Source organism: Misgurnus anguillicaudatus, chromosome 24, assembly GCF_027580225.2.
Source record: "Misgurnus anguillicaudatus chromosome 24, ASM2758022v2, whole genome shotgun sequence".
Lineage (NCBI taxonomy): Eukaryota > Metazoa > Chordata > Actinopteri > Cypriniformes > Cobitidae > Misgurnus > Misgurnus anguillicaudatus.
In genome coordinates, this window is record NC_073360.2 from 35,361,540 (window position 1) to 35,379,785 (window position 18,246).

The window sequence follows — 18,246 nt, forward strand, 5'->3', positions numbered from 1 at the left end:
ATCACAGTGGAGGAGGGGCGGGACAAATATCACAACAACCAACCGGCGCATCATACAACGACTGATAAACAAAGCAGAAGTGTCACAGCAACCAAAGGACTCAGCTGAAGAAAGCTGGCAGTCAGCTAAAAAAAGGCGTTTCAGTCGCGTTTCAAAGCTTTGGTGTGCACAACCCCTAAACATAATAACTTTAGTTGACACAAGAATATTGTAAATCCAAAGCACTTAACCTGACAGTATTTACACAAAAATATAAAAATAACTTAGTGTTACTAATAGAGTAATCATAAAACATCACGAGTATAGATAAAAAAATATAAAATGGTGCTAAAGGAATGCATTTTTTTTACATTTTACTCTTTTTTTTTAATGGCAATCTGTTTTTTTGGTGGGTGCCAGGGTGTAAATATAGAGTTGTTTTTAGTAAGTTATTATAGGGCTGACGGGTCACTCAAGGCTCAAATAAAATATTTGAAGTGCCATTCATTAACTGTGTGAATTTGCCTATACAGATATTATATTAAAATACGTGATGTGCAGTAGCTGAATGATTTTCATTTATTGAAAAGATATGTGTAGTCAAACTTTTAAATCGAGAGAGAGAGAGAGAGAGAGAGAGAGAGAGAGAGAGAGTAATGGTTGTGTAATGATAAAGATATGATGCGTGTCTGTTGGTTATGTAATTTTCAGTTTATGCATATATCCACATTATAATTGATTTGCATAGATTTACATACATATGTCACCTTGGACCACGAAACCAGTCATAAGTCGCACAGATATTTTGAAAATTTTCTACTGTAAATATTAGAGGTCGTTTGATATGTTTTTTTTAGGTTGATGCCGAAATTAAGAAAGCTTTGGCTTTATATGGTTGGCCTATATGAGGCTGATATAACCAGTGTTGGGGAAAGTTACTTTTAAAAGTAATGCATTACAATATTAAGTTACTTCCCCAAAAAGTAACTAATTGCGTTACTTAGTTACTTTTCATGGAAAGTAATGCTTCTGTTACTTTTAAATTACTTTTGCATTACTTTTTCTTATTTGGCTGAGGCTTGATCTCGTTCAGGCCTTGCGCATGTTTTGTATGACTATGAAGTTCTGCATTCAGAAATTGCACATTTCCATCTCAAATATCAAGCTCTGACCTGCCATCTCCGTTTTGGCCTCAAAATTGTTCCCGCTCAGGCATGCACGCATATAGTGCGTAAATCTTTGTGACGTTGAGTTTAATTCAGTACGTTGTGTTTTATAAAAAAAATCTAATTTATTAAACTGAAAAGTAACTTGCATTACTTTTTTAAAAAGTAACTTGAATATTAATGTGTACATTTATAAAGTAATGCGTTACTTTACTCGTTACTTTAGAAAAGTACTATTATTACGTAATGCACGTTACTTGTAATGCGTTACCCCCAACACTGGATATAACACAAATGTTAATAGTAAATAAAAGACAAACAGAAAATTGGTGAAACTAAAAAATAAATTAGTTATGCATAACATTTATATATGAAGAGTTTCGTTGCAAAACGAGATAAATCCATTTTTTTTTACATTTTTGTCAAAACATGTTTATTATTATGTTATCATGTTATTATTTTGTTTTATGGTGCTACTTAGCTGTATTTTTTAAGTTATGAAGGTTTAAATCAAAACAAACCAACTGCAGTTGCATTGAAATTAATTGGAATGCACAACCAAAAAACGAGATTTCTGAACAATTAAAAAAAAAACGGTGGTTATATCGTTTTGCAACGAAACTCGTCAAATATACCCTTTACTTAAAAGTACTTAAAACATATTTACAAGACATAATTAATGTGGATCTGACATTTTATGGTACTGTTTGAATAAGTGTGTTAAAGTAGTGTGATGTTGTTTGTGACACAACATAACACGTCATGTTAAAAAGTGATTAATGATTGGTCATTTTACTATCTGTCGGACTTTGGCTTCACATTGAGTGTCTTTTTATTACAAACATCAAATTTAAGTAATAAAATTCACTATCCGAATGAAAAAATGTATTGGCCGATGCCACCAAAAAATTAATTTGCTGATATATCAGCATCTGCAATATATTGTCCTATCGGTAAATATATCAAAAGTGTATTTATCATTAATAAAGTGTTGCTTAGGATTCATTTAGACAACTTTTACAAGCGATTTTCTCAATATTTTGCACCCTCAGATTCCAGATTTTTAAAAAGTTGTATCTCAGCTAAATATTTTCATATCCTAACAAACCATACAGAACATAAATGGAAAGCTTATTTATTCAATCTCAATGTAGGAAAAAATCGACCCTTTTATCTGTTTTTGTGGTCCAAGGTCACATATCGCATGATTTAGCAAGTATCGCATGTCATGATTTTCTTGAATCTTGTGCAACCCTTATTTATATGACATTTGTGTGCTTGTATGTGAACGTGACAAATGTGTTTTCATCTTTTGTTTAGACAAGAAAATGCTAGTTTCCGGGAGAGTATGTCCATTCTGGAGACTCATCCAAGAGTTAAGGGCCTTTCCTTCACCTCCTTCCTCATTCTTCCCTTTCAGCGAATCACACGCCTCAAACTACTTGTTCAAGTAAGCTTAATCCACTTCTCAAAACATTTCAAAAATATCCCATCAAATATCTTGCCTTACTAATAAGTCCTTTAAATTGTAGAATATTCTCAAGAAAGTGGAGGAAAATTCAGACAGAGAAAAAACTGCAATATTGGCACATCAAGAGTTGGAAAGGGTAAGATGTGTTTTTTTTTTTTTTTTTTTGGGTGTGGTGAGATGTTCTGCTATTAATACATCTAGACTTTCACCTGCCAAGCACACCTTTACCCAGCTGTCATCGGTACCAAGGTTACCCTGCCACACCTGTTCTTGCCAAGAAAACACCCAAGAAATGACTTTTAATAATTGTTCGGTGGAATGCTGCTGTTTGTTTAATCGTTTTCCTCTTAAAATAATTATTTCTACCTTTGTTGTGTCTGCACAAAATGTATAAAAACATAAACATTTAGTATTGTACACAAAAAAGGTACAAGAAGGTACAAAAGTACCTAAATGGTGCATGCATACTGGTACCTTAAAGGTACAATTATGTTCCTAAATGATACATATTAGAATCCTTAAAAGGAAAACAGCTTTAAGAGTGTATTTGCTCTTGCATATGTTGTGTTCATACATGACACTACAATGATCAAGTAAAAGAAATCTAGGATTTAGTTTTGAATATGTAGTTTTAGGTTTGATAAACATGGGAAGGGTTTTTATAAGTTATACACAATAAGCAAGACATGACATGAATGCATCGTATTGCATAAACTGATCATGTTTAAACAAATGTCAAATGAAGTCATTGCACAAAAGATCGTACAGTAAATTAATGAGTTTATTATTACATTAGTTCATTTGCCAAACGGTTCTCAGCTGATTCTCCTGATGAAAGTGAATCCTGTAAATGTTTTTCAGTCAGACTTGTTCTCGTGTGGGTGCGTGTTTTTCTTATTGTGATGACAACATGCCCTCAAGAACAGTGAAACCTGATGAACAGGGCAGTTCCCACAAGAATCAAAATTCATACATGGACTAAATAATTATATTCGTTTTTATATAAAAATTCCCAAAATTTATTTAAATGTTTGGGTGTTTTGTGTTGTCTTATTTGCTTAGATTATTAATAGATATTATTGGGATTTCCCTGACAAACAGTGTTTGTGGCTTTCAGATTGTAAAGGAGTGCAATGAAGGCGTGAGGAAGATGAGTCGCACTGAAGAGCTGATCAACATTGAGAAAAAACTCGATTTCAAGACAAAGGTACAATACAAAAGATACAAAAAATGCAAAACATTCTCACTTTAATTCTGCCATTGTTTACTTGCGTTAATGGTGTTTTTAGCACACCCATATGATTTTCTTTCTCCCATAAAGTTAAATGTTTTATGTAACATTTAAAATCCTTTTCCAAACAATAAAATTAACTATTAGGCTCTCGATTTATATAAATAAAACCTCACAAAAGTACCATAATGTCAGTCTATAATACTGTTTCCTAAACCTGTATGATGGCTTCGTATGAGAAGCCATGAAAATTTCGGGAAACTTTACTGACAAATGCGGGAGTGAATCCCCTAAATGATCGTTCCATGTGTGTACGAAATGAGACTCGCTCCCGAAACTGTGATGAATGATACAGTGCTAACCATAGCAACAATTTAACGTTTCATGTTATCATTCACAGCTTTGACCAAAATATTATTCAACGTTATGTTTTGCAATAAACCACAGCCTTGCCGTTGTGTTGTGCTTTTGTGAGGCTGCTTTTCTCAGCGCTGTCTTGCACCGTTGCCAGGTCCTCGTCTTTTTTAGATAGCGTTGTGTCACTTAACAGGTTATGGCTTTTGGCTCATGAAGCGATTAAGTTTTTGGTGTTATTAAAGTGAATAGCTGCCGGTCCCAATATTTTAATCTTTGAGGTAAAGCATTTGGATTTATTTTGGTTTATTCGTGGATTTTTTATTCTGTTGTATTTTTCATGCAAATCTGGCAACACTAGTAAGCAAATGCACGTGCCTCTGTCATATTCTGCACCGCGCATACAGAAGACTTTTCCACCTTCTATGCATTTATTTTTTCAGAAGACAGAGCCATGATGCACGTTTAAATAGTAGTACATGTGACATCAGTGGGTCAGTTAGAATGTGTTAGCATCGAAAATACATTTTGGTCTAAAAAGAACAAAAATGACAACTTTATTCAGCATTGTCTTCTCTTCTGTGTCTGTTGTAAAGCTCATGCGCGAGACTAAAGTCACGTGACTGCAGTGACGCAGATGATGTGTTATCCTCAGACATGTTTGCAAAGTTTTTTTTCAAACTTACAGCGTGCGTCTCCCTCAGATTGTAAACGAAGCCCAGACGCACACAAAAAACAGCCGGGGTGCACCAGATAACACGTCAGCCGCGTCACATGACTTTAGTCTTGTGCATGCTCTTCACAACAGACGCGGAAGAGAAGACAATGCTCAAAAAACTGTTTATGTATGGTTTATTATAAAGTAATATCAAATCCTCATCTGTAAAAATTCGTAATATGATGTGTTCACCTTTCATTTACAGTCAGTGCCCGTGATTTCACACTCTCGCTGGCTTCTGAAGAAAGGTGAAGTCCAGTCGATGTCAGGACCCAAGAGCACCAGGACCATGCGCAGCCGCAGACTTTACCAACCCATTTATCTGTTTCTGTTCAATAACCTGCTCCTCATCACCAAACGCAGCTCCAGGTGATCTTCACTTTATAACACCATCAAATAGTGGTAGACCAGTACTGGTTAATCATCATATGGGTTAAGGATAAACATGATTTTAAAAATGAACACATAATCGTGCCCCCTGATGTTTTAAACTTAATTTGATCCTGTAGCTCAATTAGTAAAGCATTGCCTTAGCAACACAAATGTCATAGGTTTGATCTTAGGGGTCAAACATTTTTTAATGCACTGAAAGTCAATTTGGATAAAACATCTGCCAAATATGTAAATTAACTAATATCCATCTATCTATCTATTGAGAAAAGCGCCTTTAAAGTTGTCCAAATGAAGTCTTTACCAACACATATGACTAATGATAAATAAATGATCTTTAGTTAATATCCTAATAATTTTTGGCATAAAAATCAATACATTTTGACTCATAAAGTGTATTTTTTACTATTGCTACAAATATACCCATGCGACTCCAGGGGTCCAGGTTCACAATTGCAAAATTTTGATGCAAAATTGACTTAGAATATGTGTCGTTTATTATAAATTAACAAAGCCAATGTATAATAGAGCTATGTTAATTACCAAAAGCATGACAGGTATTGCTGATTTGAAGACGAGACCAATATATGAGTCCATCATTACCCATACAATCGCTATGGAATTGCTATGTTTGTCTGCTGTTGTTGTATTTATTTGTTGTGTTTTTTATATTTGTGTATCAGTGGAGAGAAGTACCAGGTTCTGGACTCGTGCAGTCGCTCTATGCTGAGGACAGAAGATCTGGAAGATCAAGGTCAGATGTTGGCTTGCACATTTGTGCTGAAACTGATGGAGAACCAAGAAGACCGAGAAGTCAGCTACATGCTCAAGACAGAAACCATGTGAGGATGATCTCCGCTTATTACATTAATTGACCACAAAAGTCTAAAGCCGGGTACACACCAGAAGATTTTTTTAATCTTATCAGATTTTCAAAATGTGAGAGACCACAGTCATAGACGAGAAAAAAATTTATTTAAAACGTTTGTTCCTATAGTGTGTAGACGGTCGCTATGTGGTCATGACACCACACCATCAGATTAACTTAGAAGGAAATTAACTTCACAAACAATGCGGGTCTCAGCTGAGAACACAGGAAATCTTGCGAAGACCTTGCGATGTTTCTTGAACAGTGAACACACATTGCAAACAATGGCCATAAAAAAATGGCATTAATACAATGGACTGCTTTTTTACATCTCTGATGTCCATCTCACTTTGGACTGTGTATGCTACGCCATGTAGTTGTTACACTGCAAAAAAAACAATTTTTTTAAGAAAAAATGTCTTAGTATTTGTATTTTTCAGTAAAAATATATAAAAATTCTTAAATTAAGATGGTTTTTCTTGATGAGCAAAACGACCCAAGAAAAAGTCTAGTTTTTAGTGATTTTGTGGATAAAACAAGCAATAAAATTTGCTAATTGGGTAAACAAAAAAATCTTAAACATTTTTCTTAAACCCTAAATTCAAGAAAAATTTGCTTACCCCATTGGCAGATTTTTTTTTCCATGTTTTATGCACAAATTCACTTATGTTTGATATTTTTGGTCTATAGGCTGGACTTATTTTCTTGGGTCGTTTTGCTCATCAAGAGGGAGTATATTAATTTAAGAATTTTTTGATATTTTTACTGAAAACAAGACAAAAATACCAAGAATTTTTTTTGTTGAAAATCATTTTTTGCAGTGCGACCCCTACATGATTCCGAGCAGATTCAGATGCTCCTAACGCACTGGGCACCACAGAAAAATCTGTGATTTTTGTGAAAATTATGTGATTAAGATAATCGGTGCAACCACGAACACGATCGGGACTCTACCTAGGACTGTCGTAAGGGGGGAAATGGGCCTGAATATCTTGTGGTGTAGGGCTGGGTATCGATTCAGATGTTCCAGATCGATTCAATTTCGATTCACAAGCTATCAAATCGATTCGATTTCGATTCTCGATTCAATTTTCGATTCCGGATCTTGGGTCGGTTTTTATACTTGATTCTCGATTCAACTCAATGAATATAGATTTAATACAAATACTATATTAATAAAAAGAACAGTGAACATAAGTTTACAAGTGGGTAATTAATAAAAAGAAATTAAAAGCCACAACACTATCGTCGTTTTCTTGCTAGTAAAATCTAAAATGCTTACATACCTCTTACTTGTTATGTAAAAAGTGGCATCAACGTCGATGAAGCACCTGAAACGTCCATTTTAAGGACTTGGTAACATCACGCAATGCAAATAAGAGGGTGACATCTAGTGAAGAAGACTAGTAGTTAGATTAACGTTTATCTTATGTTCAATGTTTGCAGAAAAAATATATGAAAAAAATCGATTTTGCTTTTTGAGAATCGATTCTGAATATACTACGTGAAAAAAAACGATTAATCGAAAAATCTATTTTTTTGCCCAACATACATGTATTACACTAACATTTGTGTGCCAGTTTTTCTGTTGAACTAAAATCGAACTAAAACTTTGACTGTGTAAAGCATAGACTGTAAAAAAGATGGACGACGCCCGTTCGCTTCCATTTGTGAAAAGTGAAGCCGCCAGTGTCCCGATACGGCGCTACCATCATGGGTCTTGAGTCTGCGCAGTAGCGATTTTGGGACCAGTGCTGCGCAGTAGTGAGCAGGAAGTAAAGCCACGAAATCCATCATTCTCGCAGAATGCGCATATCACAGCTGTCAATCATGACATCACACCACCGTTTTTATAGCATTAAATAACTAACTAAAAACAAACTTTTGAATTTACATCAGCGTGATAAAAACTAAAGTAAATGTTATTGAGATATGCGTATTGTGATATTCCGGTAGATTCAATATATTGTGCATCCATAATCTCCACACCAAAGAGATACAAAGACACACTTACCTTGTGAATCACTAATGGTTGATTGAATGTTTACAGAAGCGACAAACTACGCTGGATCTACGCTTTGACTCCAAACCGTCGCACAAGATTCCTCTCAACCAGTGCACAGCAACCAGGTAAAGATGAGGAGTTTCTATTGATCTTGAAAGCATACTTGACCTCTGTTATTTAATACTACACTTATGCTGGCTAGTCACTTATGAGGTTTTGTATTTGTAAATAAAGAATCTGGCCGTGAAGGAAGTGAGGCTTGAAACACACCATCACACTGTGCTTATAAACAAAAAAAGCTGAAATAAAGTGTCATCTGTGTGCAGTATGATGATTAATTGTTTATGTCGGTGCGTATCAGATTCTCCACAAGTGCAGTGTATCCAGTCGTACTCCTCACAGGAACCGGATGAGCTCTCTGTGGAAATGGCTGATGTCCTTCACCTTCTGGAGTGCACGGATGATGGTGAGATCTCTGACACACACACATCTACTCAAAATCTGCTGTGTGAATATTACAAGTTTGTAGATTTTTTTCTATGTGTTGACTATAAGCAGAGCTAGTTAGTTATGCAACCTCTAGCACATCTACACAAATAAAGAGCAATATTAGGGCTGCATAATATATGCACATTGCAATGGTTTTGCAATAGCCGGATTTTTTTAAATATAATTTTTATTGATTTCAAAAACCTAAAGCATTATTGTACTGCATATTGAATACTTATAAAATGTAGAAAGTATTGCATATTGGTTTTTCCTTAAATATCGTGCAGTCCTGGACGATATATTTGCCGCTTTCCATATAGACGGTTTCAGCAGTAACAACATAAACACGCGGCTTTCGTGGTCATCACGTAACTTCTGGTAAACTCTGTGAAGAATAAATAATAACAGAGTAATTTTAAAGTAGTTTATTTATATAACAAGCAAAATAAACAATGTGTAGATTACATAGGAACCCAAAACATTTGATATTTTCGACGCGGTATTTGGTTAAGAGTTCAGTTTTAGCAACTAGTCAGACCATTAAAAAACTTAAACAGGAAGTAAAGTTCAGACCAGACACGTATCACGTCACTGCACTGCGCGTGCGCCCGATGAAATGGTCTATAGGGGTGGGCGATAAACCAGTATATATGATAAACTAGTAGAATTTTACTTTTGATGCAAGATTTTTTTATTAAGTAAAAAAAACACATTACAGCAGTAATGATACAGTCGTAAAATAAATTAAAAGGGGGAAAATAATAAAATAAGAAAAAATTTAATTACAAATAATGCCAGGAATACACAGAGGACAATAACGCAAATATACAAATTAAAAGGACATAATTAAAAGGATAATAGATATAGTTTTCATTGCTTTAGGATTAATTATTTTCCACATACTTGTCTAGATCATCTTTCAATAAAGAAAATAGAGGTTTGGATCAAGTACATTTTTGCTTATGAAGGCCTATGTGAAATGTAGCTAACGTTAGCAGGAAACATAAATTAATTATATAAAATTTACTTGTATTCTCTTCCAAGCAGTCAAACAATCCAAAAAAGACATCTTTAAAACTCTGTTGTGTCGCACTGTTTCTGCCTTATCTTGGCCAGGTCGCAGTTGTAAATGAGAACTTGTTCTTAACTGATTTTACCTGGTTAAATAAAGGTTAAATAAATAAAAACAAAAGAGGACTGAATAAACAACAATAGTTATGTCCAAAATTTCTCAGAAACGAGAGATTTTGGACTATCGTCTCTATCGAAGTTACGCGCCCACACCACGTTGCTGTGCGTGTGGTCACGAGAATGTAACGTTTGTACACGTATTTCAGCTCTGCAGTTTTAAAACAAGTTATTTTAAGCCATTGAAACGCAAACAACAGAGCTTTATGCGCGCAATTTTTGCGTGTGAGGAGTGTGCAAGTCGCGCATCCGCTGCCCATTAAAGGAATAGTCTACTCATTTTCAATATTAAAATATGTTATTACCTTAACTAAGAATTGTTGATACATCCCTCTATCATCTGTGTGCGTGCACGTAAGCGCTGGAGCGCGCTGCGACGCTTCGATAGCATTTAGCTTAGCCCCATTCATTCAATGGTACCATTTAGATATAAAGTTAGAAGTGACCAAACACATCAACGTTTTTCCTATTTAAGACGAGTAGTTATACGAGCAAGTTTGGTGGTACAAAATAAAACGTAGCGCTTTTCTAAGCGGAATTAAAAGAGGAACTATATTTTATGGCGTAATAGCACTTTTGGGAGTACTTTGACTCGGCGCAGTAACACCCTCCCTCTCCCATTATGAGAGTGAGAAGGGGAGCGGACTTTTCAGGCGAAGTGCTATTACACCATAAAATATGGTTCCTCTTTTGGGTCCGCTTGGAAGGGCGCTGCGTTTTGTTTTGTGCCACCAAACTTGCTCGTATAACTACTCGTCTTAAGTAGGGGGGGCGTTGATGTGTTTGGTCACTTCTAACTTTATCTCTGTTTGATACCATTGAATGAATGGGGCTAAGCTAAATGCTATCGAAGTGTTGCAGCGCACTCCAGCGCTTACGTGCACGCACACAGATGACAGAGGGATGTATCAACAATTCTTAGTTAAGGTAATAACATAGTTTAATATTGAAAATGAGTAGACTATTCCTTTAAGCTCATGAGCATTTTTGCCGCTTTATTAGCCTTAAAATCTTATATATGCGCCAAAATTCCCATCTTTGCAAGTATCCTCATAAACACGACCATTTAAGGCTTAAGAGAAAGTAAATAGCTGAAAGAAAAAACACACGTGTAATGCTACGTACACACGAAACGCGTGTCATCGTGTTGCCTAGATGAATATTTTTAACTTGCGCAAAGGCATGTTTGAGGTGAATAGCGCGTGTTTTTGCCACAATCGCGTCGCCCAATTTGCATCATTCGCATCGCCCTATGCGAGGATGCGAATGATCGCGTCTTTACGTTGACTTTGTATGTAATCTACTCGCCCAAATCGAACTCGCGTTTAGTGTGTATGCCCTTTAGTAATACACACACATTAATATTTATTATCCTTGTTTCATCGCTAACTGTTTATCTTCAGTAAGCTTGAGTTTTGTTTATTTTTTAAGCTTGTATATGCTTTTTTGTAAGAATAATGAAAATTATATGACATTAAATATTTTAATAACATAAAAAACTGTACCGTGATAAATATCGTTATTATGATATAAAATGAATCCTATCACAATAGAAGATTTTGCTCATATCGCCCACCCCTATTTCCATATATGTCATTTCCTGGCATTACTTATTATTTTTTTTGTTACACGCCCTTACTGTTTACTTTTTTCTGATTGTTTAATGCATTTCTCTGTTTTAGGCTGGATGTTGGGTGAGAGGTTGCATGATGGAGAAAGGGGTTGGTTTCCCATCCGGGTGGTGGAGAGGATTATGAGCGCGGAGGTTCGAGCTCAAAACCTTAAAGAGTGTCAGCGGATCCACCAAGCTCAGGAGGGAGCGCAGGGGTCCAGAGCCGCTTCTAGGGGGCGACGTGCGACTAAAAGTCCCCAGTACAATCCAAGCTGGACCAACCTGTAGTTACGGAGCAGGACATGACATCACATCAACGTTACCATTCGCTTATTCCTGATCCGGTAAACTGGAAATGATGCCGTGTAGATGTCAGGGTGGCATTGGATTGTACCAACAAAGAGTCAATCTGTGTCCAGTTTTTAACCAATACTTGTCCGGTGTCACATTGAAGACTTGGTAGAGTCTTGGAAGAGCTTTTGCACTATAAGCACTTGTGTATTTGAAATTGCTGCCTCCATACAGTCCTAACACACTGTCGGCATCAAGGATTTCAACTTTGGCAATCGCATGCGGGGACTTTGTGAATGTTTGCACATATGAGATGAAACAAAAACAGGAAGGAGGGGAAGGTGGTAGATGCTACATCGGGACTTTTGTAAAGTCATGCTTCTCTGGATGAGGAATGTAAGCAGGGTTACACCTTTACTGACAATACAGGTTTATATTCTTTACACTAAGCTAATGAGGATGTACAAAACTCTGTGCTGTATTGTACGAATCTCATTCTTCCATCAACATAAAAAAAGAGAGATGAACAAAGTTAACAGACTGTAAATATTTGGCTTCTGGAAAGACGTTTTTGTTGGCATGCTCTCGAGATAATGAAGAACATTGTGGCGTTGAAGATTTGCACTTGACAAAGGGTGTGAGACGTTGTACAATCACACACAATCAAACGCACTAAACAATGTTTTTATGCATAAACACACTTACACAATGGAGTGTAATCTTAATCTCGTCTAACATGAATATTTTCAGAGAGAGAATGTAACTTACATGAGAGATGACACTCACTGCTCAGCTGGAGTTGATGTTTTTTGTAGTTTTTGGTGTGTGTGTGTGCATGTACATATGAATACTTTATATGTCCAAACGTGGTACAATGTAATTGAAAAATAATTGTCCCATTTCATTTTGTAAAAATATAATTTATTGTTTAATGAAAATAAATCTCGGATATCTCTGCTCATCTAATAAACGATGAACCCAAGCATGAAGAAGATGTGTTATTTATTTTTCTGCTTACAGAAATCCTCATCTAAATGTAACACATATTTAATATATATATATATATATATATATATATATATATATATATATTTATTTATTTATTTATTTATTAAATATATATATTTGAGATAAATGTGCACAAATAATAAATCAACAATTAGGCCGGGAATGTATATTAAAATGCACTTTTGATGTTTATATTGTCTAACTGCATATTACAAACAAGCGCAAGTGTTTTTAATCTCTTGATATATTTAAGATCACACTCATGCAGGCATTTCCTGAAGCTCGCCTCTTGCAGCAGACACCACACAACCTACAACACCTGACCACTTCCTCTTTCCAAACTGTTTACACACATCTTATACTTGTATTTGGATTGAATCAAGTGGATTTATTTTAATGTTTTCTATGACAGTTTAGATTAGATAGGTAACTATATCTGACTATTTACTGTAAAAGCATTAGAGCAGATACTGTACAGGGCTATTTTAGATGGGAAGATAAGATTCATTTTATTGACAGGCACAAAGTGCCAAACTCTGTGATTAGATCAAGTTTGAAGAAATTACAGTAACTTCTTATCAATGCATGACAGTAGATATATGATCAGGAATTTTAGTGGTTTCGAGATTAAATTCGTCAAGCTGTCTTTTGTCAAGCAGGTTTCTTTACTTCGTTTTAATTCTCTGTACATATAAAATATTAAGATCAAGCAAAATTACAAGATTATAATTGCAATTGTTTTAAATAGTGACGTGAACAACTCTCTCTAAAACGTTAAATGATAACGTAAAAAAAAGATAACATAATAAAGTTGAAGAGGCTCTGCCGCCATCTAGTGTTACGCAGATTTAAATGCAGCTGCTGGTGTTTTATAGTTTGGCGGTTGTTGTGTACAAAACGAATACGTTTTTGAAATATTTGGTGTTTTATATATTTTGGTTGTTTATGTTTTTTGTTTTTAGTAGTTGCACAAACACATTACTTTAAATGGAGATATTATATTATAAAGGAGTGTTATATACTAAACTTCAGCAATTATGTTCTTGTGGCCGGTTAGCTCAGTTGGTTAGAGCGTGGTGCTAATAACGCCAAGGTCGCGGGTTCGATCCCCGTACTGGCCAAGTACAATTTTATTTTTCAAGTAGCTACAACGCATATTATTGCATATTCATTGTTTACGTGCTGTTTTATTATTTAGAGGTAGGGTATCACATTTTGAAAAATGTTAACGGTAGCCGACTAGCAATGAAATCACGATCGCCAAAGTCACGCCTCATTCAAAACACATCAGTGGAACACACACAGATCATACAGTCACATCGCATGTCATTCACCAGTGACAAAACTTTGCAGTACAAAGTGAATATCTTCACCAAAATAACCATCATAAACAACTGGTTTACATCAGAATTAGTTAAAGCACACTTTCGGTTGTGTAGACGCTAATCCATAAACGAACACAAATTTCATAAGCAACACAACGTTTCATCACAGTAGAATATTGGAATCCATCTCAGAACAAACATATCGCAGACTAACCTTACAAAAATAAACTGCAACGACCCTTTCAGACCCTTTGCCTCCTGGAGCTGTTTGCATCTGGGTCATTCTACAAAAAAGGTGGAAAGCTTGTCCCTTGCTTTTGAAGACCCCTTAATCATTTAATTTGACCCAATAATCCCATAATGATATATATTTAATAAATATAGATTGTCCTTAAAATGATGAGAGAGTTCATTTATTTAATTTTCTTTTCTTTTTAAAAACTTTTTTTAAAATGTCTGGTCCTGAAAATTGCCCTGTCCCTTTGATCATACATGGAAGTTGAACTGTTTACTTCTTATTTAAAACCATGTTGTTTATAAACAAATCAAATGTACATTTACCTTTAACCCTGTATGAATTTACTACAACACTGAAATGGTAAAAATACACTGAATAATGAATAATATCAAATAAATATTTGTCCCCCAAATTTATGTCATTGGTGTTACCCTACCCAAAGCACTTTTATTTTGAAATAATGCATTAGCTCTTTGAAGTTTTTCATGGGTCAAGAGGTCAGTGAAAGAAGTGCAGTGGAGGAAGGCAAAAGGTTTGTGAGATGTCTTACTTTATTTGTCTAAAATATCATGATATATCTAAGAATTTTGAGATAAGATTTTTTGGATGCAATTAGTGTTACTCTTTTTATAGCTGGGAGTGTTAAGATCTTTACATAAAAATACATTATACTAAATAGGTATGTGATTGTTACATCTCTGATGAAATAGCACATGTCTAATGGCAGCCATTTTCTTCATTTCAATTCATTATCTATTATTATATTCTAATGTTGTCATTGGTGTTACATTGTTTCATTGGTGTTATATTGTGTCATTGGTGTTAAACCAAGTTTTGGTGTTATGAATGTACTTTCTTGTACTTTCTAGTAATATTTTGTTGTTGATATGGGATGTAAGACATTGTCGATATTTCAGTCTTTGCATCAAAGCCTTTTTGGTTGAATATGTTTGTTTTTGTTGGTTTTAAAGAAAAAGTCAAACTGAGAATCAAATAATTTCATACAATACTGGGTAAAGATGAAGAATTTAATTAAACAAATATTAATAATCAATTATTTTTTTGCTGTTATCATTCCTCTACTCAACCTTTAACTAAATACACAAGGTGTAATGAGAAAAAATATTTAGTATCAACATTAATGTTGTTTAAATCACAGGTAACACCAATGACAAATAAATGACTCATGGATGCTTTATTAAAATGTATTAAATGTATTACCGATGTTAATTTGGGTTTTTGCTCTTTGCTGATTCAGACAGTTTTTGCTGTTGTTGTTATAAAACATGTCTTTCGTTTTGTGGCTCCTGTACAGGTTGTCAATTCAGCAGAAAAGTTTGCCATTCTCCCTCTGTTTACAGACGGGAAGTGAACGCATGTGAACAAATTGCGCGGGAGCATTGGATGAGGGACAAAAAGGCAACGTCAGTTCGGACCGAGATCTATGATTGGTTGAACATTTTGTGGTCCTACGCCTTTCACAGATGACATACATTTCTAATACATTTAAAGAACTTGACATAGTGATTGCTATCAGGATGTGAGGAGACTTTTAACCAGCATAACTAAAATGTTTCTGGATCAAATGAGATGCGCACAACCGGCGCAACGTCATAGAATGTCTCTGAACAGGTTCACGCCCACTTTTGGGGGAAATCAGACTAGATCTTCCATTGACTTCCATTCAAAATAGGTGAACAAAGCAACGTTCGTACACAGCCGGCAGGCGTAAATAACTTATGAAATCACTCAGATTAAACATGTTGAGTAATTATCTGTCCACCCTGCCTGCCATAGAGTGCGAAAGATACATTAACATATTTAATTTGGTCAATATAAAAACATGTCTCTTTCATTCTCACAGCGTCAAATTTGTGTAACAACGCTCCCTATTGACCAGAGGTGCCTTACCCGGACATTTACTCGTACCTCATCGAGTCAACAGGGAAGCAAGTGAATGATTTTACTTCGTATTTGAAAGTTACTTCGTTCATATATTATGTCTTTATATTTAGAGTAATGAGTGCACTTTTCCGTCCAGCCATACAACTAACTGGCTTAGCGATATTTCCAGCAATCACTGGATGGCGTTGTTACACAAATTTGACACTGTGAGAATGAAAGAGACATGTTTTTAGATTGACCAAATTAAATGTGTTAATGCGGTCATTCCCAAACTGTGGTCCGTGAGGGTACTGCAGGTGGTCTGTGTAAAGCCAAAATAAAATATAAAATAATATATTTGTTTAAGAAAAATAAAAAATTTTAAGAATATGTTTTAAGAATCTGTTGTACTGATGTGATGACCAGTTATAGTTTTAGTGTTAGTAAACCTATTTAGAGGTGCAGATAAATTAAGGACTTTGTGTAGACATATTTTATTATGAGTATTATGAGGTGGTCCGCGAAAATTCTTGATTACAAATAGTGGTCCACACACACAAAAAGTTTGAAAACCCCTGTGTTAATGTATCTTTCGGGCTCTATAGCAGGCAGGGTGGACAGATAATTACTCAACATGTTTAATCTGAGTGATTATTTCATAAGTTATTTACGCCTGCCGGCTGTGTAAAAACGTTGCTTTGTTCCGCTATTTTGAATGGAAGTCAATGGAAGGTCTGGTTTTTCCCCCAAAAAGGGGCGGTGACGAAATTTACAGTCAAGTTCCCGGATATGCCGGTAGTCCGTATACCCTGCCTTTAAATAAGTTCATTATATTATTTAACAACAAGGTGCTACAATCAAACACCATTTATTTACCATACGAAATGATCTTGGTTCTCAAGAAACGCTTTGACAGTTTAATGTTTTACATGAGATTTTTTTATTGGATGCACGTGTGAACCGATCACCAAACCGACGCTTTACCGTTTGTTTAAATGTTGTGCTAACTGTTTTGCTATCTGTATGAAAATGCGTTCGTTCCTTTTTTGTCAAAGTCTTTACTATAAATTTAAGTTTCTGAATGGTTAAGAAAAGAAGGGCTCGTCCGGGATTTGAACCCGGGACCTCTCGCACCCAAAGCGAGAATCATACCCCTAGACCAACGAGCCGCATAGTGTATGTTTGAAACTATAAATATTTGAGTGTATCATAGTATCAAAATCTGTCCTGTTCGAATCGAAATGTGCCAATATGTAATATGTACCTTTTAGGGCTGAATTTTCAGTTTAATCAAAGTTGAAAACAAAGTAAGTCTAAGTTCTTAACATACATATGTGAATTGTGAAATTTTATTTTCGTTTTTCACCGGAACATGAACATAAACAAAGACATATTTTTCCAACTCCACCTATCATGGGACCTCGTGGCGCAACGGTAGCGCGTCTGACTCCAGATCAGAAGGTTGCGTGTTCAAATCACGTCGGGGTCATTGTTTTCTATTCTTCCTTAATGGAAGTTTTGAATATTTGTTCATGTCGCGCTGTTTTTGTTTCAGCGCAAACGTTTGTGTTCTGCTCAAGCGCTCTATAAGGACAATTAACCATTAATCGATCAAACAAACACCACGTGATTTAAGTAGAATGTGCTATTGTAATTTAAATAAAATGTAATATAAACTGTTTACATAAATCATTCTTAATAGAGAATCATAAATATGGGCTCGTCCGGGATTTGAACCCGGGACCTCTCGCACCCTAAGCGAGAATCATACCCCTAGACCAACGAGCCGCACAGCCCGCTACTTACGAGTTCTGCTAGATCCACACCAAAGGCACATCTCAGCAATGTTTTATTACTAATAGCAATGCAGACAGAGCTAGAACTGGCAGAAATTGTTTTAATGCTGAATTAGAAACATCAAAGTCCTCCAAAACTATTGGGAGAAACTAAGCTTTTCGAACCAATTGCTTCGAAAAATGATTCACTGTTTCGAAGCGCGTTCGAAACACATAAATATGGCGCCATCTTC

General features: G+C 35.4%; 1 protein-coding gene and 4 non-coding genes across 7 annotated transcripts in view; 3 read left to right on the top strand and 2 right to left on the bottom strand.

Annotated features, from left to right (window-relative positions):
- ngef (neuronal guanine nucleotide exchange factor) overlaps positions 1-12,744 on the top strand; it is a 48,062-nt gene extending 35,318 nt beyond the window's left edge. For all 3 annotated transcript variants that reach the window (XM_055197261.2, XM_055197260.2, XM_055197259.2), the window contains exons 9-16: positions 2,466-2,595; positions 2,678-2,752; positions 3,734-3,823; positions 5,125-5,288; positions 5,993-6,151; positions 8,228-8,307; positions 8,544-8,648; positions 11,542-12,744. In XM_055197261.2, the coding sequence (XP_055053236.1) occupies positions 2,466-2,595; positions 2,678-2,752; positions 3,734-3,823; positions 5,125-5,288; positions 5,993-6,151; positions 8,228-8,307; positions 8,544-8,648; positions 11,542-11,759 (1,021 nt within the window). In that variant the 3' untranslated portion in view covers positions 11,760-12,744. The remainder of the gene's footprint in view (positions 1-2,465; positions 2,596-2,677; positions 2,753-3,733; positions 3,824-5,124; positions 5,289-5,992; positions 6,152-8,227; positions 8,308-8,543; positions 8,649-11,541) is intronic.
- Positions 12,745-13,817: 1,073 nt separating this feature from the next.
- On the top strand, positions 13,818-13,891 carry trnai-aau (transfer RNA isoleucine (anticodon AAU)). The gene has a single exon. It is a non-coding gene; the product is annotated as a tRNA-Ile (tRNA).
- A 3,423-nt stretch (positions 13,892-17,314) lies between these two features.
- trnap-ugg (transfer RNA proline (anticodon UGG)) lies at positions 17,315-17,386 on the bottom strand. The gene has a single exon. It is a non-coding gene; the product is annotated as a tRNA-Pro (tRNA).
- Positions 17,387-17,634: 248 nt separating this feature from the next.
- On the top strand, positions 17,635-17,706 carry trnaw-cca (transfer RNA tryptophan (anticodon CCA)). The gene has a single exon. It is a non-coding gene; the product is annotated as a tRNA-Trp (tRNA).
- A 227-nt stretch (positions 17,707-17,933) lies between these two features.
- trnap-agg (transfer RNA proline (anticodon AGG)) lies at positions 17,934-18,005 on the bottom strand. The gene has a single exon. It is a non-coding gene; the product is annotated as a tRNA-Pro (tRNA).
- Positions 18,006-18,246: the final 241 nt, after the last annotated feature.